At 37.3% G+C, this 25,293-nt stretch overlaps 1 protein-coding gene across 2 annotated transcripts; it reads right to left on the bottom strand.

Annotated features, from left to right (window-relative positions):
• Window positions 1–152: 152 nt before the first annotated feature.
• LOC127630420 (endophilin-A2-like) lies at window positions 153–25,230 on the bottom strand. Of its 2 annotated transcripts, XM_052107894.1 has the most exons (10): window positions 24,869–25,230; window positions 13,110–13,178; window positions 12,671–12,743; window positions 10,726–10,869; window positions 10,484–10,617; window positions 8,929–9,087; window positions 7,834–7,937; window positions 7,572–7,705; window positions 6,908–6,955; window positions 153–3,706 (listed from the first exon to the last, which is right to left on the bottom strand). In XM_052107894.1, exons 1-10 carry the CDS (start codon window positions 24,911–24,913, stop codon window positions 3,513–3,515), a joined length of 1,104 nt encoding a protein of 367 aa, XP_051963854.1. In that variant the 5' UTR covers window positions 24,914–25,230; the 3' UTR covers window positions 153–3,512. The 2 variants fall into 2 exon arrangements, with proteins under 2 accessions (XP_051963854.1, XP_051963855.1); XM_052107895.1 differs by lacking the exon at window positions 6,908–6,955.
• Between the last annotated feature and the right edge of the window lie 63 nt (window positions 25,231–25,293).

Here is a 25,293-nt window from a genome sequence, read left to right as displayed (position 1 = left end):
GGAATGGTAACCTTGCACATCCCTAGTACAGAACTGTATGATGCAACAACGGTAACTTTTAGACCTGATGGTGAAAAACTGGAAAAAATAGAAATATTCTTTTAATTCTTAAAATAAAAACAAACAGAAAGCTCATACTCTTACAAGTAAAACAGATGGAGTACTTTCTTGAATTTATTTACTTAAAGATGACTGGACACAATATTAAGACACAAATATTTAACGTTTGGGATATTTAAGAATAACAATATAATGCAGTTAAATCTTCCAAGACATACAAGAGGAGACTTTAAAACTAAAACATACATCAGCCTGCTATAATAGTAAGCAAACATGCAAAACTTCTTAATTAAAAAAAGTTGAATGGTTTTGTATACATATAAAAAATAATATAATACTAAAAGAGTAGAACCAAAATAATTTATTTTCATAAGATTATTCTGGTACTCTGGTTGAATTACACAGAAATAACACATTTGTTTAAATTTGTAGTGTTGCAAAGGCACATCAGTACACATGCTTGTACATCTGGTCACAGAGCTCATGCCAAATACTGAAATCAACAAGCTCTTTGTACAAAAAATAAACAAACAAAAGGCAGACATAAACGACATGTTAGCTTGGAAATAAGAATTACTATTTTGTTTGTTGTTCTAGGTCCGTTCTTGCCATCAAAGAGGCACTAAATGTTTGTAATCATCTTTTTGTTTTTCACTTTGAGATAGTGACCTTAACCTGTCTGCTCCAGCACATCTAGTGGCCTGACACATGTAAACAGACACTGGTAGGCAAAGGACAACGCATACAGAATCCACCAGAGAGGTGCTCTGTGCGGATAGGACTTGGAGTGGGGTGGAGGGAGAGATGTTGGTGTGTTCAGAACCAACAAGAGGTGCGTGGGACTGTGCATTTGTGAAGTTTGCAATTTAAATCAAACCACATCACCCCAAGAGAGAACAAGAGATGTAGCACCATCCCTTAATTTCTGAATACTGAAAGAAATGTTTATATTTATATACATTTAAAAAAATGTCTTACTTCAAACAAGGGGGTTATGAGCCAACATCCACCCTAAACATGTCTAAATAATCACACACAATATAATGGGACACTGCCAGCAGCATCAGATGGATAGACTACCAGTAAACTGACAAAAGAGGAGAAAGAGAGGAAGACTGTATATTCAGGCAACTGGAAGAACACATTTCAAGACCCTTATTACATTCCATAACTATTTGGCTGTGTAGTAGAAAAATGACAGACAGGGACTGGATGGTATCAGTCCCCCAAGTCTGAAGTTGAAATGTCATAATAAGAGGGAGGCAAAGTGTTTCAAACTTCATAGTGTTAAAAATTTGTAGTGCAGTAAGAATAAAACATCTTTTTCAGATATCCCAGAAAGCCATCTCAACCTGAAACATCCCTTACATAAGTATTTTAGTTCACCTTTACAAAATTATGTCCCAGGTGCAATTCATATCTTGTAAAAAATGCATGAAAACAAATATGGAGTGTATAAAAGGACTAATTCCAATTTACAGGTTTGTGGCTCAGGACTGCTGCTCATTGGGACATTGCACATGCAGCCTCACAGTGCAGAATTAATGTTTTCGTCACAGATAAAAGGCAGTTTCTCCTTAATCAGGGGCAGGTCCATGTCGCAGCCTGACCAGCAGGGGGAGGTAAAGGGACCAGTCGAGTCAAAATGTAACCATTCACAATCCAACAATTGCAATAGTAACCAGCTGCAGACCCGCAGCACCACCAGTTTCAGAACCCCAGCGCCAGAACCTGAAGTGAGGGGCGGAGTTATTGACAATGAGACAAGCATGGCGGAGAGCATGGTGAGTTGTGTAACGTTGTCTAACGTTTTTGACATCATGTGGTGAAAAATTATCGCATATATTAAGTTCAGCGTTTATCTGCTAAATATTTAATTTGTGCATAACTTTATCATCTTAATGAAGCTTGATTATGTTGTCATATTTTATTGTATTAAAAAAAAAATTGTACGGATGGTTCGATACATTTTTGCGTGTTGTAAATGAGCCTTGCGGTGACGTTTTGAAGACATCTTGTGAAGGTGTTAAAGTGTTTGTTCCACGTTCCTCTGTTATATGCATTGTTTGTGAGTTAATGTTACCTTATAGTTGAGGTTTTTTTTTGTTTTTTTTTACGTTGAGATTATTGTGTGGTGCTTTCATCTCTTGTAGAGACATTTCGAATGAATGAAGACGACAAGGAAAAAGCCCGCAACAATCTCCTGGAACAGTCAGAAGCTTCCAGAGAGCCCTTTCTATTTCATTTTGTGTTCAGGGATGACATGGAGTTATTTTTGCAAGAATGTAAGGACAAAATGGGCCTGAGAGTGAATTCCTCATTTGATACATTTTAAGTTTAATTTATACAGGATTGTCATGACAAAATGGGCCTAGGGGTGAATTGGTCATTTGTTGTATATATTTGTATTGTTTCTTTTAAAATGATGCTTAATTTTCTCTCTTTTTTAGTTTTTTGACATGTTTTATTTTACATAAAGAAAAATGCATGCTGCACATGTTCTTGTGAAATAAAGTATATTTTATATAAAATGCCCATAAGTTTCAAGCATTTTTTTTCACCATCATGATCACGAAGTAACTCTCATAATACAATGAAACGGATAAATATATACAATTATATTATACAAGATCAATGTTTTAAAATGCTTATTGTACTGTACCTTAAAGAATCAATATAACATACGTATAAAGTATGATGTATAAGTATGATGTTTCGTTTGTAATAAAAGCAAAGTACTCTCCAAAACGTTAGGTGGCGCTACTCGGTTTAGAACGTAAGCTCCGCCCCTCACTTCAGGTTCTGGCACTGGGGTTCTGAAACTGGTGGTGTAGCCTACTCTCCAAAACGTTAGGTGGCGCTACTCGGTTTAGAACGTAAGCTCCGCCCCTCACTTCAAGTTCTGGCGCTGGGGTTCTGAAACTGGGGTTCTGAAACTGGTGGTGCTACGGGTCTGCAGCTGGATATGTCTCAACAATTGAGGACATTACCTGCACTCACTACTCTTTAAAAACATCAAAATTGTACCACTGGGGTATCTTTATCTGTATTCGTTTCTTTTTAGTTTATGTACTACAAAATAGTATGAGACATTATTAACAAACATAATAATAAAAAAAAAAAAAAATTATGAAATTAGTTAGTGTATGAAACTAAAGCTTAACCAAGTTGAACTGTCCTTGTCTGTCTGTCAGTCAGTCAGTCAATGCTTATTTTCAGTCCTGGAATGTGAAGTTGTCATTTCCCAAAGATCCCTCCTTCAAAAATAAATCAATGTGTAAAAGTGCCTGAGTACAGGTACATTTGGATCAACGGCAACAATGTGAATACAGGTGAGGATGAAGACCAAGATGACTTCAGCTGTCTCCTTTCTCCCTACCTCACTTCCCTCCATCTTTCTCCCTTTTACTTGTTTTTGCTCCCCCCTCCCCCCTTTCCTCTTTGAACACCTTTTAGTGTGCAAGAGGAACAATCAACTCCACATAGTTGAGAGGGAAGAATCCTGATTGGCCACGAAGCACGCCTTCGTACCAATTTTCATCGATTTGATTGGTCAGAGTGATGATGTCACCCTCATGGAAGCCCAACTCGCCCTCATTCTCCGGCTCAAAATCATAGATCGCTTTACAGCACGGCTGCTCCGCTGCTGCAAAGTAAGATGGAGAGGACAGAGGTTTAATGAGAGTGCAATAATGAGTAGGGATTATATGTTGGTATGAGTGCAGGGGTCAGTGGTTGATGTATTAGAAATGACCAAAAATAAATAAATAATTCATACAGTAATTTAAGTATTACAACCTCACAAGGCAGATACTATAAATATTTTAAAATTGTATATATTCATAATTCCCAGCAGCAACTAGGAAAGGCAGTTTTACAGTTTACTGTGATTTAAACTTAACAGAGGATAGTCTGTCAACTCCTACCTTCAATGCAGCTGCTTTCCACAAAACACACAGGCATTTGACCTCTGTGAATTTGGCACCCCATATAATTTAATCGTAACCAAATCTATACCATTAGTTTGTGCTGCACTTTTGCAGCAAAAATGAATGTTTGTGCTGGTTCGGTGTTTGAGATATTAGACATATTGTTTTTGGCTATGTGACGTCACTTTCCACCCCATGTGGTCCAAATAGCTGCCGTTCATTTGTGCTCGGATTGTGCTGATTTGTGCCATTAAAATTGATCTTGTTTCTATTTCCCTTCCTTAGAAATAACAAAAAACGTTTTGGGAGCAGTGATATCACTCTCCACCCCATGTGGTCTAAATCGCTTCAAACCGCTGCCGTTAGTTTGTGCTTGGTTTTTGCTGATTTGAGCCGCTAAAATTAATCTTGCATCTATTTCCCTTCCTTAGAAATAACATTTTGTTTTCGGGAGCAGTGACATCACTGTCCACCCCACGTGGTTCAAATCGCTTCAAACCGCTGCCGTTAGTTTGTGCTTGTTTTTTGCTGTTAAAATTAATCTTGGATCCATTTCCCTTCCTCAGAAATAACAGCTTGTATTTGGGAGCATTGGCGTCTCTCTCCACCCCATGTGGTCCAAATCACTCCAAATCGGTGTTGTCTATTTGTGATCGATTTGTGCTGGTTTGTGCCATTAAAAGAAACACTGTAACTATTTATCTCCCTTAGATATAGAATGAAACTTTTCGGGAGCAGTTACTTCACTCCTACACAACCGGCACAAACGAATGATATAGAAATGGTAATTATTTAATTATATGGGGTGCCAACTTCACATAGCTTGGACAACATAGTGTGGAGAGTGTCGTCACTGCTCCAGAAAACAAGCTGTTATTTCTGAGGAAGGGAAATAGATCCAAGATTCATTTTAATCAGCAACAATCAAGTACAAATGAACGGCACTGGTTCTGAGTGATTCCGACTACATGGGGTGGAGAGTGATGTCACTGCTCCCGAAAAGGTTCTTGTTATTAAAGGAAGGGAATTAGTTACAGTGTTTCATTTAACGTCACAAACTGAGCACAAACGAACGGCACTGTTTTTTTTTTTTAAAGAGATTTTGTAGTGATTTAATTATATGGGGCGTCAACTTCAAGGAGGTTAGCATTTGTGTTAGATTAACACAGTTTAAATCCCACTTCAACCATTTGTTAAAAATTAGGTGCACTGTGTTAGTGAGGGGGTCAGGTGTTAAAGCCTGGGTTTATGGTCATGTGACAGGAGACCGTGAATTTCAGTCTGTAGCAGGGGTTCACTCTGTCAAGCGGAGCAGCACTCTGCCTGACACCAGCACACATTCATGTGAACACAAACACAGAGATACTCATACAATCTTTTGCTTTCCTCAGCCATGTCTACACTAATCTGTTTAAATGTGAAATCTCTGCTTTCAGTTTCCTAACGCCATCATTTTCCAAAGTATGCAGTTATGGAGAATGTCTTCATTGGAACAAAATGCCATTCCAGTGTGGATGAGATGCATAAACATATTAACGCATTAGTGTGGACATGACAATACACATTTACAAACCTTTTTTTTTTTTGAGTGTGTGTAAAACAAACACAGTATATCCCACCCAAACTTCCACTGTGTAACCTGAAGTTAGCTATATTTTGATGCAATAAACATCCATCTAATGGAGAGCCTAAACTTGATGCATGATTAAGTTTATAGCTGCTTTTCCAATATCGGCCGAACAGTTCTCATCGCAAAAGCATACCATTCTGTGCCGATCCAGGTCAGCTGGCACGGTTAAGGTTTCCTTTTCTACTGTGGTACGTAACAGATCCGTCTTTTGGCGACACCGTGAGATGTAAACTTCGGGGCACAATGGAGGATGATATAGGACGCATATTCCAATTTTTAGGACTGTTTTTTTTCTGGTTTTTCTCTTTTAACAAACAGCAAAGACACAAACCATGCCGCAAAAAGAAAAGCAAAGAGACAAAGGCCCAAGGTTTACAATAATTTGCTGAGGGCCGGACAATAACATGCAGAAAGTTAAAAGTTCCCAAACTACCTTAAAAGGATATTTATTAACAAAATATTATACATTCAAGTATTTAGAGTTTAAATTAGCTAGTAATCTACTTCTGTGATGAAAAAGGGGTCTAAAAACTAATGTCTACAATACTAGCTAAACAATCCATCAAAATAAAATCATGAAAAAAACACTAAACGAATCGGCACATTCTAAAACCATTCTACCAGCACAGTTGAGTACGGTTAGCTAACCATGTAGAGAATTCTGTAGTGGGCTAAAGCACATAACTGTTAATCAGAACTGTTCAGAAGGTCGCTGGTTCGATCCCCACGGCCGCCACCATTGTGTCCTTGAGTAAGGCACTTAACTCCAGGTTGCGTCGGGGGGATTGTCCCTGTATTAAGCGCACTGTAAGTCGCTTTGGATAAAAGTGTCTGCCAAATGCATAAATGTAAATATATCCATCTGTGCTGTAAACATGCTCTAGATGGACGTCTTCGACCACTGTATCTTTGACATCTTGCTGTTTTTTCAGTCTTGCTAAGGAGTACATGTGTCAAGTTAAAATATACTTAATTTTTAAAAACACTTGTGCGTCTAGCTTTTTCCAGTGCAATAACGCTTTTGGTCTGAACCCTTAATTATGCAAAAAAAGTAAATGTTTGATCAGACAAAATCATCTTAAAGAAAATCACATGATTCATTTGTTTCTTGATTTTGATCTAATACAGATACAACCAATTGTTGCAGAGTTATATTTCCTTTATTTATGCACCATCCCAATAAATCTCATCCAACTTCGTAATATTTCCTCCCACTCCCAGCGCACTTTAACATGCACTTTCCCATGCATACACATATGGATATACACACAAACATTCTCTGACTCACGCAATCTGGTTTTCCGCAATGCCATTCTGCCAGACTGGTGGTATGGGTCTGATGATGTAATGGGAAGAGAATACAGAACAGGGTCACTGGCTGACGAAATAAGCAGCTGACAGCTGCCGAATTGGCTTGCCTATCCCGACACACATACATTCACGCCACAGACAAATGGACAGGCGGTCTCATCACACCCTGCCACCAAACCGTAATCAGACAATGTGCCTTTCTCTCACAAGTCTCTTGTTAAAGTGGTTTCCTCAATGTAATGGAGATGTTGACCATCTATTCTAATCCAGCAACAGCTCAATTCCTCACTTTAATGTATGTCTGACAATGGAATGGGGAAAGTTGGGCTGCATTTTTTTAACTTAAAGGGACAGTTCACCCAAAAATTTAAATTCTGTTATAATTTAGTCATCCTCTTACTGTTTTTCTGTAGAACATAAATGGAGATGTTAGACAGCATGTTAGCCTCTGTCACCATTCATTTTCATTGAAGATTTTTCCATGCAATGAAAGTGCTAATATTTTGCCTAAAATCTCCTTTTGTGTTCCACAGAAGAGAGAACGTTAAAGAGGTTTGGAACAAAATGAGGTTGAATTAATGATGACAGAATTTTCATTTTTGGGTGAACTAACTTTTTTTTTTATTGTGGTCTGGTCTTACCTGCATTGTGCATGGGTGGAGCAGATATCGGGCTGAAGCCACCATTTGAGTGTTCGTTAGTGTCTCCAAAGTCAATTGCAGGTTTGGGCTTGGGAATATACTCTTTACGAGGACGTGACTGAGCATCGTTCATCCTGGTTGATTAAAAGATGAGTCAATTATAATTAACTTATTTCTTCTTTTGACAGAAATCAGCCATCATGACTACAGTATCTGTATGAACAGACGCTGTGCAAGGTCACATGTGCTCACACATACACACCTGTCTCTGAGTTTGTCTGACAGTTCATCCAGGATCTGAACAGCCTGTCTGTGGTACTGCAGTTGAGACTCTACCAGCGATGACAGTTGGCTCACCTGCTCAATCTGCACAGCCAGGAATGAATGAGAACAAACACACACATACATTGGTGCGGCTATATTTATGAAGACTCTCCATAGACATATGATGATTTTGATACTATTCTAACCATAGAATTATATCTCCTAACCCAAAACCTAACCTTCACAAAAAACTTTCTGCATTTTTACATTTTCAAAAAAACATAGTTTAGCATTTTTTTTTTTTTTTAAGCATAAATACCCTTGTAATTACCAGTTTGTAACCTACCCACATATAACTACCTACAAGAACACAAGCTCTGTCTCTCACACACACACAGCTATTTCTCCTCTTGCATGACTACACACAGCTTACACACAGTAAAACTGGGATACCCAACAACTTTCATAAACAAACACCCCAGTTAATGAGTACTTCTTGAAGCCTGACTTGAATTCACTACACTTGAGTCTCATTAGACTGTTGAATTTATGCTCTGCTATGATTCACACTAAACTTTTAATAAACTTTAAATCTGTGCCAAACTGTAACTTCACTACATCACTTTGCATTTAGTACTTTGATGATTTTAAATACTCTATATTCATAGACTCCATCTGCCAATGCTTCAGTCCCCATGAAGTCATTCTCATTTTGAACCAACAGATGGCACTGTGAAATCTCAAGAATATAGATGATGGCTACAGCCAATTACTGGGAGGTTTTTATTGTTTTGGCTGCAGTACAGCTTCATTGGATTAACTGGCTTGAGAGTCAAAGAAGGATGGGATATTTTCATTTTTAACTCTGCTAATTCTTATGTGACATTCATTGCCAAAATCTCTTAAGAATTACAGTTAATTTTGGTAATGCTAAAGATATTCCATTCTGGTGTAAACTCAGTTGGACAAGGCATTACAGACACACACTAAATTACGCGGTACTACTAATAGGATTAGCACAACCCCCAGGACACACAAAAGCACAAAAATACACAAAAATTAAGTGTCAAGCTGCCAGATGGTAAATCCTTACATCAGTTTCTAGAAGATTGTACATGCTGATCTCAGCCACCTCCTTAGATTCATGAAACTTCTCCAGCGCCTGCCTGACCTCTTCATCTGGAATCTTCCCTTGACGTTTCTTCTTATAGTCATAATCCAACCTGCGTCCTTCTAGCTTTTTCAGATGGTGCTGAGAAAGAGGGGAACTGTCCATGTCAATCCAAGTGGTGTAGAACAGAGCACATTCAGACATCAATTTAAAATATATAAAATCTATTCCTCAAGAAGGAACATTTTTCACTTTTTCAGAGGATATTAAAGTTTTCTGCTTTTCTTTTAAATGGTCTAGCAAAGTAGTTAGCAACTGGTTTTGATTCAGGATTGGGATTTTACATTGGACATCAAGTGGTGTAAAAACATAATATCAAACCCGTTAGCTATAATATGTAGTCTGATTTTCTTTTAACCTGCATAGTTTTGTTCATGGTTTTTGAGGATGAAAACATGTCATGCAACCTACCCAATGTTGGCCTCTGCCTAATTTGGCTCTTCAACATGGGTTATCACTTGTCTACTAAGTGACTAGTTATAATATAGAATATATAGTTTTTCTGATTAATCACAAATGCAACTGGCTGGAAAATGTTTACATTTCACTCACCAGTGACTGTGTAGTTTAGCCGTGAAGTGTTCAGCAGCGAGATCCTTTCACAGATTGTTGAGAGAAAAGTTGTTCCGTGTAATGAGTGTCCAAGACGAAATCCACGCAACCCATTTGTCACTGAATACTGTTTCTTTTAATACCCTCTCTGTTCTTTACAGTTAGTTTTTGATCAAAAACAACTACAAAAACACATTTAATTCTAATCATGTATCACACAGATGAGGTAAAGCCATTAGAGTCCTCTCTAGTTAACATGCGCTCATTTAAAGCCACTGTTTACAGAAATGCAGTTTTTTGTTAAAGAGACAGATCCAAATTTAACAAATATGCAACAAAAATAATATATAAAATATCATATTGTATTTATTGATTGAATACATTTATTTATTCAATTCTAAAAAGCCAAATTGTGACCAAAAAGATGAAAAAGTTATACAATATAATTAGTAAAATTTATATTTTCCTAATGTACAAGTTAAAAGGTCCCCTGTATAATTAACAGCATTAGCTGGGAGATCATTTATTTTATGCAAAAGGGACATTATAACTAAAATAAACATATTAATCGATATTGAATCAAATTGAGCGCTTGTAAATCTGAATCGAATTGAATCCGGAAATCCATATCAGTACCCAGCCCTATAGGTAACAGATGTATTTAAGGCAAAATACAGTTTGACTGGAAAAATTTTTTATTTGGAAATTCTTAATTGCTACCCTTAATGCTCAAATAAATTGTTAGGTTAATTTTATTATTAGAATTTAGCATAGTTTTTGTCCTCTGGTCCACAACCCAATCAGATCAAACCCACCAGTTGAGAAATAGTGGTCTAGCACATTTTATACCAACCTAATTCTTTAAATTATGCAGGCACAAATGGATCTCTGTATATGTGTAAAACAGACAGAGAAGAAAGCAAACCTGTATCTCTCTCAGGTCCTTGTCACACAAGCCTTGTAAAGGGTCAATAACGTTCTGTTTGACATCAATGTCCAAAGAATCCTTCACCTCTGCTAGCCTCTTCATACTTTCACCAACATCAACTAGAGCACCGCCTACACTCACAAAAAATGTATTCTCAGGGTTGCATAAATACTGTAACAGGTGAATCTCAAACCTAAACTAATGAAGTTTTAAATGCTGCACTCTTTCTGTAGACCCACCAAAGTTAGTTTCCTCTCCAAGTTCTCTTCCAAACTTTGCCATGCATTCTCCCAGCAGCCCCTCTGCTTGTGGATAACCTGGACTCTTCACCTGCCCTCTGATCTTAGACATAGTGTTCAACATAGAGAGCTTTGCACGAGATGCTGTGTGAGACAGGCAGAGACAGCAAAAAAGAAAGACTAAGAGGCAGAATTGGACATTTTACAGCAATTACCCATCTGTTTTGCAAAGGGAAAAACTTACTAAGGAGTACAATGTGTAGAATTTTGTAAACAGTAAAGGCCGATTTATACTTCTGCATTGACCATACAGTGTAGGCAACATGTAGCTATGGCAATTACGTCATAACCTACGCCATAGCCTGACGTGCACTCTTCAAAAATTGAACTGCGCATCGCATCAACGCAGACCACAACGGCTGTGATTGATCCACTTTAACAAGAGACCGCCTCCCAGGATGATAACAAGGAATTCTGAGGTAGCGTCGCATTTGATCCAAGTTTATTGTAATATTTTTGCATAATATAACATTGTAATTAGGCTTGTGACCATAAAAGCAATTGTCCCAATCGGGAGCATCTGCTATTTTTTATTCTGTTAGTATTATATGAAGTTAACAAGCAAAACGCAACAACAGCTATCTGTTTACAGCTTATAAACTCTAAAAGCTTTTTTCTCAAGGCCTATTCTTTATATTTGATATGTGAGTGAATATGTTTCGTATTCTACTCGCAAAATTTCTGATCAGAAAGATGTTTTGACCATATGTTTGACAGTATTGTGTTCATTAAACAGGGTTGGGAGGGTTACTTTTGAAATGTATTCCAACATAGATTATATGCTGTAAAATTTTATTTGTAACGTATTCCTTTAGATTACTCAAGGTCAGTGATATATTCTAAATACTCTGGATTACTTCTTTAGCACTGCTAGATTTTTTCACTTGTTCATAAAAACTCTGCCAGTATATAAGACAACAATTGTTGTTTCTAAAACAAGATCAATCAAATTGATCTTGTTTTAAGGATTTATTTTTAAAAAAATATTTTTACAGGAAAACAATAAAACAATTTATACCAAGAATACACTTTTTGCCCTAATATCAAAGTGTCTTACTAGAAATGAAGAAATTATGATCCAATGTGAATTTTCTCGATAAAAAAATATGATCGTGGCTGGTAACATGTGCATGTAAAATTGCTAGAAATAGCATTTTAGCTTAGCATAAAGCTGACAATTTACACAAGGTTTATTTCTATTTCTTCTGCTCCAAACTTACTTCTCTGTCTGCATGTATGAATGTAACACATCATAAGAAACTGTTTCACCACTGTTCAAATGCACTTTGGATCGCATCATTTATATGTATAAATGTTTTCCATCTGAAAGGACTAAATATTAAATTAATCAAATTACAATAAAATGCAAAGTAATCTCTTCAGTAATCAAAATACTTTTTGAATGTAACTGTATTCTAATTACAAATGATTTAAAATGTAACTGTAGTGGTTACTTATATTTTGTATTTTAAATACGTATTCCCGTTACATGTATTCCATTACTCCCAAACATTGACAATAAATAATAATATTTCATAACTTATGGAAACAGAAAACTTCATATTTGTCAGCAAATTAAAAAGCACCTTGTAAGAGTTTGTTATATTGCGTAAATGCATTGTTAAGTCTTTAAAACAACACCCATTTTATGACACCCATAAATTAAATTGATTGCATTGCTTTTGTTTATTTATTAAACAAACACAGAACGACACAGACACACCAACGCAGAACTATACTGTAAATGCAAACCAACATGCTGGCCACTACGTGGAGCCTACGCTGTATAGTCGACGCAGAACATAAATCAGCCTTAAGCCAACTAAATAAAAGCACCAGGCACCGTGTCTAACCTGGTATAGCTTCAGGTATTTTAAGGTCTTACCTGGATTGGGCTGCAGGTACTCTGATGTTTTAGAGATGACTTCTACCACAGCTTTATTTGTCACATCTACTTTCTACAGAAACACAGAGGGAAGGTTACTGCACAGACTACACATGCCTAAATGTATATATACACACAGCACTACAGGCACAATAACCAACACAGATCCTTCTTGATGGTTCAAATAGATTTTTAATACATTTACATTTATGCATTTAGCAGACACTTTTATCCAAAGCGACTTACAGAGCCCTTATTACAGGGACAATCCCCTTGGAGCAACCTGGAGTTAAGTGCCTTGCTCAAGGACACAATGGTGGTGGCTGTGGGGATCGAACCAACGTCCTTCTGATTACCAGATTACCAGTTATGTGCTTAGACCAATACACCACCACCACCACTCCAGATACATTTAATAACACCGTAATGCTCCACTCACTCGCTCCAGGTCCTTGAACTCCTCATCGAGTTTAGTTCCCTCAGCACCGCCAACCTTCTCACTCACCATCTAACACAAACAGAGAGAATGAAGTCATTTTAAGAGACTTACGGTGAGCCATAAAAAGACAGCTCAACACTGGTATCTTTTACTAGTATGATGACAAGTAACAAAATGACAGAAAATTCTGCAAGACAGAAACCAGGTGAAGACAAATTAATCAATGTAACAGAAACAAAGAGTTTGTGCATAACATTTTGAGCCAGCCAATGGATAAATGGAAGTCCAGGAATACTTAATTCTTTCTAATAGTATAAGTAAAAAGTCACTAATAATAATGAACTTTATTTTCTGGGATTAACAGACTTTCTAAGGCTAGCCAATTTCTGTTTAAGTCAAGTGCTGAAGTTTGTCAACCTTCCATGTTTTAAGTCTGCATCAAAAGGCCCCTATTCATAGCCAACTCGCAGTGCGTGCCCACCACAAACTTGTAAGACACGCTGCTAAGGTTGCAAACTTTCTACCTACCAAATATGGCACATTCCAGCTCCAAACATGGAACACCCCATACCCCCCAATTACACATGTACATTTTAGACAAAATGCTGCTTATATAATTTTCCTGTGTTTTATGGAATACAAACAGAAGACTGTCACTGATCTTTCCACACATTGCAACAGCCTGCTAGGGTGAAAGGTGTCTGTGTTTTAGATACATTTCTCTGGATTTGTTTTCCATTCTACTCTGTAATTATTAACATTAAAAACTGTTTATGAAACTGACTCAAATTAAAAAAGAATAATTATTTGGGGAAGAGATGCTTAAATATGGAACGAACTACATCCTATATAGATTTAATATGGAACGCAATTCTGTTTAAATATGGGACGGTTAAGTATTACCATGCATTCAAGAATGGAACGGAAAACTGGTGAATTTTAGGATTGTGACTACAGTGAATTCTGACAATCTGAATACTAATATACTGAATTCTCGCAATCGTACTGATTATGTCATTAGTCATCGCTTATGCCCCTGAATGTCAGGCAGAGGAAACACTAATAATTTTATGTAAATAAGAGGGTTGAATATTCAGAAATTCATTTCTGGAATCACAGGATTTCTCTTTCTAAATTTGCGGGAAGCAGATATCCGAAACTTTGGCATGCAAGTCACTATGGATGTTTCCATATTTAAGTCTTATTTTGCATTTTTTTTTACTGTTTTCAGAGGGTTTCTTACTTTTATCTAGTCGACTGGCAAATGTATGTTACTGAACCTGCTTCTGCCAACACACAGTTGTTGTCAGGACTTGGCAACATATGCTCGTTCCACAGTCTTTAAATCATGAGCATGCAACAGAGCACCAAAGAGAATGATTGCGCAACTGTTGAACAAGGCCAAATATTTCAGACCTCACTAACGTATGTAGGTAAGTTCATTGCTTTTTTGACCCATTGGAGGAAGCATTTATTTCAACAATGAAAGTACTAGATGTTTGTCATCACGTCATATAAACATTAATCTCAAACGCATTATTTAATGGTGTTAACTGGAAATGTTGAGAAGTTTACTGTTTTTCTATCTATTTCTATGGCTAGTTCATCCAAAAAAAATGACACATTTTTTATTATTTACTCAAGCTCATGTCATTCCAAACCTATATGGCTTTCATCCTTTCCATAGAACACAAGAAGAAATTTTTTAAGAATACTGACACTGCTTTTTTGCCGTACAATGAAAGTAAATGGGGACTGAGGCAAACATCTCCTGAGTAAATGATGACAAAATTTGTGTTTATGGATGGACCATCCCTTTAAAAATTATTCATCTAAAACAGTGGTTCTCAATGTGTGGAGTGTGCCCCATTGGGCTGGAGGCACACGAAAGACTGGCCCATCCTGATATCTTCTTCTTTCGCACATTCAACAAAAATAGTGACAATACACACAAAAAACAATGTGCACAATTTCCTTTCCTCTGCCTTGTTTAAACATCTGTGTTGAACCGCATCCTGCAAGCAGCTCTGGACAGCCCAAAGCATTCATGATGTCAGGAGAGCTCACAGCGCTTAAGTAAACAAGCCGTCTTGGCATGCGCGCCTGTTTCAAATGGGTAAAGAGGTGAATTAACATTTCACCTAACATTTCTGACTGTTGCCCTCACAACACTATCATAGGGCTTCAGAAGAATTGAAATCTAAGTCACAAGTGTTATGGATGACTTTAAGGTGCTTTTATGTGTGATTTTGCTCCTTGGACAGCCACAAACACGATCCTCTCATCCCTAAATCTTGTGTTTTATGGATGAAAAATTTAATTCTTCTTTTGAATGACAAGGACGAATAAATGATGGCAGAAAGTTCAGATTTATTTCAGTGGTTATTAAAGTTTGTCAGTGTAATTAATCAGGTTTAAATTGTTGTCAAGGGGTCCAGAGACCGCTACTGAAACGTAGATGGCACTGTCACATGATACTTGTTACTTTTTTAAGCCCTAGCTAGGATGGGCCAATCACTGTCATTTAATATTACTGGATGGATTTCATATTACTGAAAGGATTTTAAAAATACTTTTCTAGAGACTGCGGAGGCTTATTTCCATTCATAGGTTTGCAATTATTAGTTTGCATAGAAATTATTTTCTAGGGGCCTGGGTAGCTCAGCGAGTAAAGACGCTGACTACCACACCTGGAGTTGCGAGTTACAGTGGATATAAAAAGTCTACACACCCCTGTAAAAATGCCAGGTTCTTGTGATGTAAAAGAATGAGACAAAGATAAATAACCAGGTTATTGTAAGGTTTTTCATTTTCATTTCCCCCCCACAAAGATTTCAGTTTGTTTTTCAATTGAATTGTTCACATTATAGGTCACATTATTTTGCATGACACAATCATTTTTCTTATATCAAAGGGGGTGTGAACCCAAAAAATAGAGAACCACTGATCTAAAACCTCCTGTTTCATTACAACTTCCACTTATTATGCATTATAGCAAGGACTTTCTGAACTCTACTCAGACTGTAAACTTAAAGGACTAGGTTTTTTCTCAAGACTTTTCTCAAACTCTGCTTAAACTCCACATGGGGAGGTTCTAGCAACATCTGCAATTTAGCTTAAAAACACAGCTTTTTCCACTGCTGGAAAAAGTCAGCATGGCAATTAAAACACCACCATTCACTTAGAGTAATCCAGAAACACTTGATACAATGACAAGCTCCAGATGGTCAATTCCTACGGAACACTTTTGCATCAACACCATAGAAAGAACATATTGTAACAGCTATGCCAAATTAGGTATCTAAATGCTTTAACAGCATTCAACATATTAAGCTCTAGCTCTGACAGCTTTGCAGGGCATGAGACTAGTATAAATGTTTGCAGAACAGCAACAGCATCGCCAACTGTACAAGGGTGAAATAGTTATTAATTTTTAAAATGAAAAATGTGTAGATATTTCATTGGACGTTTGTCTTGCAAAATCGTCACTGATTTGGTGTAAACAGGCCTTTTGCACAGGCAAAACATTTGCCTCCCGGCCACCTATTGAGGAACCCTGCTATAAACTAAACCCATGTAAACACACGAATGTTAAAGATCGACTGTCTCTAAGGTCCACATATGTGCTAGAACATTGGGGGAATCCCATAGTTTTATGTAAGAGGGAAATCCCTACTATTGTGTTGCAATTCAGCTGCAGGTCACGATAGTAAGTTACGGAAACAAACAGCAACAACTCTGGAATATCTTGAAATTCAAATCAAATCAACAGAGAAAAAAATAGTGAAGTTTTCCACAGATGCCATGTGTGTTATCTACACAAGTGTCGTGGGAAAATCACATTGCTACGAGGAAGCTGCTTACTGAACGAGCCACATGTATACGTAGGTAAGGAGTGCGCTGCTTATCTATACAGTGCATGTAAACAGGAACTCAGTTTTCTTGCAATAAGCCACTTTCGGGTGTCCATGCAACTGTAGTCACTGATTTCTAACACCGTTACTTTAAGGCACAAAAGAACTCCATTATATTCACAGCTTTATTTGACATGGAGGTGTCTGCCAGCAGTAACCTTTCACTCCTCTACATCTGCCAAGCATGTTTGCATATTTGTGCGATTTAGTTGGTTTGTCCAGGGCATAAAGGAATCAAATTATAAATGAACAGGCATTTGTGGCAAGCAGTAAACTGTTGCGTCCATACGTCTCCAATATGTTGGTGAAAGGCACTAGATAGTCAACCCTATAAACTGGGTGAAAAACCTACTGCTCATATTTAGAGCATTGGTAAAGATGTTCTCAAAATGACATGTTCAAGTTCCTACCAATTATATATGTAAATGAATATGATGGTATTTTTTAATATAAAAGTGAAGCACATTCAGTGCAACCTGACCTTCCCCAAAGCGGTTAAAATTTATATTTTTAGAAAATAATAGTTGCGCTGAGTTTCAGCATGGAAAGATTTACATTGTGAATAAAATGCAGTATCAAAAAACAACCACACTGATGTGCTCTGTGTATCATGTGTTCTATCTCATAAAGCATGATGTCCAATTAACCTCATCTAATATACATTATTGAGCATTTATGTTTAATATAATTCCAGAGAGACAACAGAGGACCATCTGTTCTCCCGAAGTGTTACGATCTCAATCAGTCACTAACACAATGATCTGTACAGCTCAAAATAGAGCAACATGACTATTCATATTTTCAAGAGAAAGAGGCTCTATCAGCAGCTGAAGAGCTAATGCAAGAGCTCAGTTCTGTCACACACTGTTGATAATTAAGTCAAAGTTCTGCTAACTTTGGCGCAAATACACACACAGACACAAGTAGCCAAAGCAGTCCCAGTAGAAGACTGAAACCAAGGCCACACTCCATAGATAATGCTGTACTTGTTGGTCTCATGAAGAGAAGTCTACTGCTACAGAGAAAAAGCTGTAATTTCAGAACAACTCCCCACTCTTATAAAATTCTCACAACAAATAAAAGGCAAGTAAACGTGTGACTTGGTAGCTACCCACTTAAAATAATTTTTACTCGAATTTTGTTGCAAATCCATATGAATTTGTTCCATGGAACTAGGAATGGCACAATTATTTGCTTTTATTTTTAACCATGATTAAAATTGTTACTATTAAGGTTAATTTAACAGTAAGAATATGTAATCCATGGTTAAAAACCCTGAAAATGTACAAATTGGAAAAATTGTATAATGTATAAATATATTGTAAAAAAAAGTTTATCTTAAGATTTTGTAAGCCTAAATGTGAAAAACTCTTGTGCCTGTGTTGTACTGGAGCTGTTGCTATGGTTAAGGACGGTGTCGTGGAATGAATGTGAACTTTCAATTCACCTAAAACTGGGACTTAAACAGACAAACTCCAACATATAACAGAGGAATTTGATCTACTGACTCATATCCATCAAAAAGGGTGGCTTAAATCGGCTGTTTGGGAGCATTTAAAGAACTGACTAAAGACGACGGATATGAAACAAGCAAACAGAAGTCCTGGAAAGATACAAATGTGACAGGATACTCCACAAGTCTTCCAAAAACAAACTTGTATGTTTAATATATTTAGCTCTGGTGACTTTAAAGGGATGAATTAAAAGATGCAAATTCCATCATACAATCTAATAGACAACTAACAGCTTCAATAAACTGTTTCAGAAGAAAAAAAACTTAATTGTGAACCAGGTGATGAGGTTAACCGCTCTCTCTCCTCCCGCAGACCGACACATGACCACACCCCCATGCCACACATGCATTTACACACTTTTGAACTGCTCTTGTTACATTGTAGCACATGAGCTTGGGATGTGCATAAGCGGTTTTGTGCCCTTGATTGGAGTCTATTATTATATACCTCCTATTTACTTTGTGTATTTATCAGTTTTCTTATTGTAGGGCTACCCTTAGCGTCTTGTAGCCCCCAGAAATACGTCCACTAGGACATTCAATTTTGATATGATATGCATTTTGCAAGAATATTTGCAAATAATTGTAAAACCAGTTAACTGTGTATCTCCAACTGTCAAAAACTCCACACTGAGGCATCCCTACATGGAACACAAATGGAGGTGTCAGGCAAATTCTAGAGCTGTGGCTAAAAGTATTGGCAGTGACACAAATTTTGTGTTTCTGCTTCAGTTGTTGATTCACATTGTTTCTAGATTATTGTGCAGAGCGATCAGTTGCATTTTAAATAATTGCAAAATGCTTAATTGGCCAAAATGTTTTACTCCATCACAAAAACCCAAATTTCACTCTTTTTTGGTCCTGGCACAAAATGAAGAGCCAACATCATTTCACTAATCATATCAGCAGCACCTGGGAAAGCGTGAACGAGTACTACTCCGGTGAAATAACTCTTATCATTCTGATTGGATTATGAGAGCAGACCGTTCGCTATAAAAGGAGGGAAGAAGTGCTTCCAATCATTGTGTTCTTGTTAGCAATGGTTACCTCTGAAGACAGACATGCAGCATCATCATTTTGCATTAAAATGGCCTCACATGCAAGGAAATTGCTGCAAAGAATATTGCACCTGAAAGAACCATTTACTGGATCATCAAGAACTTCAAGGAGAGAGGTTCAACTGCAGTGAAGAAGGCTTCAGAACGTCTCAGTGTTCAGCAAGCGCCAGGACCGTCTCCTCCTGAGAAGTCAGCTATGGAATCATGTCACCACCAGTGCAGAGCTTGCTCAATATTGGCAGCAGATTGGTGTGAGTGCATCTGTACGCACATTGAGGCGAAGATTTTTGGACAATGGCCTGGTGTCAAGAAGGGCAGCAAAGAAGCCACTTCTCTCCAAGAAAAACAAAGTACAGACTGAAATTCTGCAGGAAGTACAAGGATTGGACAGCAGAAGACTGGTGCAAAGATATTTTCTCTGATGAAGCCCCCTTCCGACTGTTTGGGACATCTGGAAAATCGATAGTCTGGAGAAGAAAAGGTGAACGCTACCATGAGTCCTGTGTCGTGCAACCTGACATCCATGTGTGGGGTTGATTTTCATCCAAGGAAGTGGGCTCTCTCACAATTCTGCCCCAAAACACTGCCATGAATAAAAAATGGTTCGTGCATTTTACAGCATGATGGAGCACCATGTAACAAGGCAAGAGTGATAATAAAGTGGCTCGGAGATCATAACCTTGAAATTTTGGATCCGTGGCCAGACAACTCCCGGATCTTAATCCCATAGAGAACCTGTGGTCAATCCTCAAAAGGTGAGTGGACAAGCAGAAGCAACTCTAAGCACTAATAAGTCAAGAATGGATCGTCATCAGTCAGAATTGCAAGAAATTATTAAAGAAATATGGTACCATTGTATAATACTATTTTTATTATTATCTAATCATCATACAAAAATATATTTCCATAATTTTTAAACAAAATAATAACAAATTATTTGGTTACAAAAAACTATGATTAAAGTGGGCTAACCTTTTAACCATAGTTTTTTGGTAAACAAATCATTTGTTATTATTGTGTTTAAAAATGATTATGGAAATATGTTTTTCTATGATGATTATAAAATAATAATAATAATAACAGTAGCATTGAAAGTGACCCTATCACAAAGGAGGGATGCACTTTTTATCTTCCGATCCGATACCTGAACTCTCAGTAACGGCCAATACTGATCCCGAATCCGATACCATGGTTGTTTTTTCTAAATCAGTTTAGAATATCTAATCCTCACTGTGTGGAACTGATTGGGGGGGTAGTCTTCTATATAGGAAGAAAAACAAACCTCTTACTACTCATCATTTCATTAAAAATAGAGAAAACAAAACACAATTACATAAAAAATAAAATTTGATTATGAGGAAAAACTTTTTTTTTTTTAAACTGTCTACTGGATAATGCAGCAGCAAAAGTAGTCACAGTAGCTTAATATGCATTTCATTCAAGATCTGGTGTATTACACCTCCCATCACAATGCATGTTATAAGTGAACCAAACTATTGAGCATTTACATCCAAGTTCATGCCCCACCCACGTATTATGAGCAACTCAGAGAGCTGAAACAGAAGCACATCATCAGCCAGCATGTGTTGTACTATGCGTTTGTGTGTGTGACACAACAGAGCACCACTCATTTACTGAAGTGTGCTGTGCATGCAGACTATATAATTATTTATTATAAGCAGCCTTTTGAGATTTACGAAGATACCATATGTCTTCAAGAGACGTTAAATAAAATGCATGAGTCATATGGACTACTTTAATGGTGTTTTTATGCTATTTTTGGAGCTTGATGTAAAGACCATGATTAACACACAGTATAGGATTTGGATCAGGCTGGTCAGACTGATACACAATCAAAAACGGTGATATCAGTAATTTTATTTTAGATTGGTTCCCTGAAAAGTATAAATGCTGTCTGTTGTGCCATTAAAACGTTGCTGTTTCTTTGAGTATCCATACCAGCCCAAAATAGCAAGACTGGTTTGACCAATGTTTTTTTGGTTTAGGGCAGGCCTATAAGTTTGTTCATCCCCAATGGTAGGGAAAGTGTTTGGGAAACTTGTTTGAAAATGCAGTTTGGTGACGATTGTGGTGCAGATTACACACTTCACTTTTGAAGCAAACGTTATCCCACTGACAGAGGGGGGTGAAAGGTAGTTTTGATGAACTATGGTTTACTGGAGCCAGACAATATTGAACAATCAACATGTGAGGTGTTAGACTAGGCTACACTCTATGAAATGCATACGATAAGGCACGCAAAATAAGGGTTCTCCAAATGCAGACTTAGAAAAGGACTATTGTGTGTACATTAAAAGCCAAACAGTTCTACAGACACCACATGGTGAGGAAGGCAGGACTAAGGGAGTGACTGGTGTGAGAGTTTTTGTTTTGGCAGGATCTCCATCCTCTGTCAAGTATTGATTACTCTGGAATGCTGACATGAGTTCTCTGCAGTACTGCAGTACAATAAAATGGGCCAAACAGAGCACAGCACCTCCCAACCCCCCTTAGCTCTACATGATTCATACTCCATCTCTTAGGCCCAAACACTGCTCAACACTGGCTGTCCATTTTAGTTTGCCCTGCTGTACTCATCCACTCTTCACATTCTCTGCCTGACAGGAAATTGGACAACAGTTTGTCCCTTTCTGCTGAGATTAGCGAACAGAGATGCACTGCTTCCCCCACATCTGTAATGTGCCCTTAGGGAAAGACAACAATAGGCAAACAGAAACTAAAAAATTGTCAAAAACATATTTGCAGAAGACTTGGGATAATAACACCGTTAACTACAGACAACAGTTAAAGGAATGTTCTGGGATCGTTACAAGTTAAAGGGATAGCTCCCCGAAAAATTCTAACTGACATAGAGAAACTAACAAATATTCCAAACACATTAGCTGGAGACATGGGATAACTACACCATAAACTACAGACAACAGTTAACCACAGCTATTATAGGGTTAACACAGTACTATAAAGGGTTAACATTAACCCTTTAATAGCGGTGTCCACTTCATCTTCTCAGGTGGGTCTGCCAGTTAAGAGGATGAGGAATGTTCCAGCTTCAATACAAGTTAAAGGGATCGCTCACTGAAAAATTATAGTTCTCTCATTTACTCATGCCGTTTCAAACTCATTTGACTTTCTGTTTCCTGTTGAACACAAGCAATATATTTTGAAGTATGTATAATGTGTTTATAATACAATGTTAGTCAATGGCATCCAAAACTTTTAAGCTCCAAATATGACACAGGCAGCATAAATGACTCAAATTGTTTAATCAATGTCTTTTAAAACAATACGATTGCTTTGGGTAGGAAACAGACCAAAACTTAAGTCCTTATTCACTATAAATCTTGACATTTATAGTTATTATAGCTACAAATGAATGTAGATTTGATTGTTATAAACAGGAGCGATAGTTTTATTGGTCACTCGGTTGCAGAGATTCTGTATAACGCTACTAGCCTGTCAAATTAGCAGGTTTAGACATTTTTAACAGCAAATATACCACAATGTGATTTCTTTGCTCACTCTACAATGTGTTCTCTGAGAGAGAGAGGAGACATGCCAGTGCTGATTTACTGGTTCTGATTGCTGGGATAACAATACGATAGACAAAATTTATTGATTTGACTTGTTCATATGTGTGGATTTGTTACCTTTCCCCACATTATGAACATGGAACTTGTGGGAATTATTAAAATTGTGTGCAATACCTGCAATTCTGCAGCAAATTTCAGGCCCTGATTTTATGGACAAATACGGATCATAAATCCCTCAAAATATATTTGTTTGTGTTTTGCATGAAAAAATAAAAGTAATAAGTGTTTGAGATGGTATGAGGGTGAGTAAATGTTGAGAGAATTATAATTTTGGGGGGGGGGGGGGAACTAGGCGTAACTCTTTCCTCATTTATTTTGCTGCTACAGTAAGGCACTCATAATTGATGTCCATATATGTTAAAATACACTTCTTTTTTTAAGTATAGCCTTAATACATAAACATTATTCATATTAACAATTTAGTGTGATGAAATCACTTACTAACTTCATCTGGTATATCCAATGTTGTTTGTTGCCATGACGATGTATCGTAAACCCTGTACTCGATTTTCTATCACTAATATCATGTAGAACAGAGACTTTCCCACACTAAAATCATGCTAACATATATAATGTTTACGTTATGTGGCTATGCTTTTGAACTTTTTACTTTAGTCTTTTAACGTTTATGGACTGCCCCCTTCACTTCCATTGTAAATGCCATACTGTAATCTTAATATATCCCCTTTTTTTTTGGCAAACGAGGATTTTGTGGATATCTTTTTTTTTCGTAATTAAAATGATGCTACAAAATGCTGTAGATTGAGCTCAACTTGTACTGAATCCGGAACAAGGAAGACATAGCCTGGAATGATAAGGCTGTAAATCAATTAGAACTGAACAGCAGTAAAAATCATGGAGGGTTCCCTGATAATTGATTTGGTTGCCTTCAAGTGTTTCAATCTTGATTGACTGTTCTTATCATAATTAATACAACCACTGAAATCCCAGGGGGGACACACACACACACACACACAAGCCCAAAAGACGTGCTTGTCGAACAGATGGCATTCGCAGAGCAGCCAGCACTTCAGAAAACTGCGGTAAACTTGGTTAAACCTGATGCTGCAGTACATTCCTGGAGCATTTATACACAGAATTTGCATTTATGAACAAACACAAGCATATTATGTCCTTAACCAGCATTCTTTCATGGCGTCGTGTTTCATCAGTCGATCTCGAGCGTATGTTCAGAGCCAAACTCGTTGTTTTTATTGCAGTAAACGTGGCAAAATGAGTGATGATTTTTAAGAACGGGGCATTGCATTGCATTGTCTTACCAAGCTAAAGGAAAACAAACCCACTTTTTGCAAAAACGCGACACATTATAGCATAATTAGGTGTGGATACTGACACTGACTATTTATGAACCTTATAAAAGCTGCACAACTTTAAATATTACAACGTCTTTAAATTAGGACAAGACCTACAATAAATGGACAGTAAAAGCAGCTTCTTCAAAAAGGACATGACATCAAACAATAACACGGTATATTACTGCATGGTGTTAGAAATAGTTAAACATAGCAAACAAGAGCACATAAACACATTCAAAGTGTTAAATAGAGGACTGAAGTTTAACGCAACGTTAGCAAGCTAAGCTAACTGGCACAGCATTGCGGTTCTCTGGAAGAAAACAACAGAAAAATAGTAACTCGCAAACCTGGCTGGCTTTGTAAAACTGCTTCTTTAAGCCCGCCACGGACATCTTCAACAAGTTCTCCCCTTTTCTCGACGAAAAAAAGACTTATAACGTAGATTTTACACAGACACAACTGTGTGACAAAAAGTAAAGGGTCGCTGAGTGAAACATAAAACTCAAGTCCTCAGATAAACGATAAACGACACCCACTCTACATAAAAAAACAGGTGGCTGTTGGGAAAGGTTATCAAGCTACAATATTACTTGTTTGTTATATATATAAAAATACGTTGCTTTGAAAATTAGAGTTTGAATACGTTTAACAGTCTATCCACCGCATTTATAATTCCTGAGAAACTAGCGGTTCCCTGCGCAACGCAAGCACATTCCTTGCACGAGCGGAGAAGGGGTTGGAGAAGCGACGGCAGCGCCTGCTACCGCCCAGG

Source organism: Xyrauchen texanus, chromosome 37 (assembly GCF_025860055.1).
Source record: "Xyrauchen texanus isolate HMW12.3.18 chromosome 37, RBS_HiC_50CHRs, whole genome shotgun sequence".
Classification (NCBI taxonomy): Eukaryota; Metazoa; Chordata; class Actinopteri; order Cypriniformes; family Catostomidae; genus Xyrauchen; species Xyrauchen texanus.
This window is presented reverse-complemented; position numbering and strand designations above follow the sequence as displayed.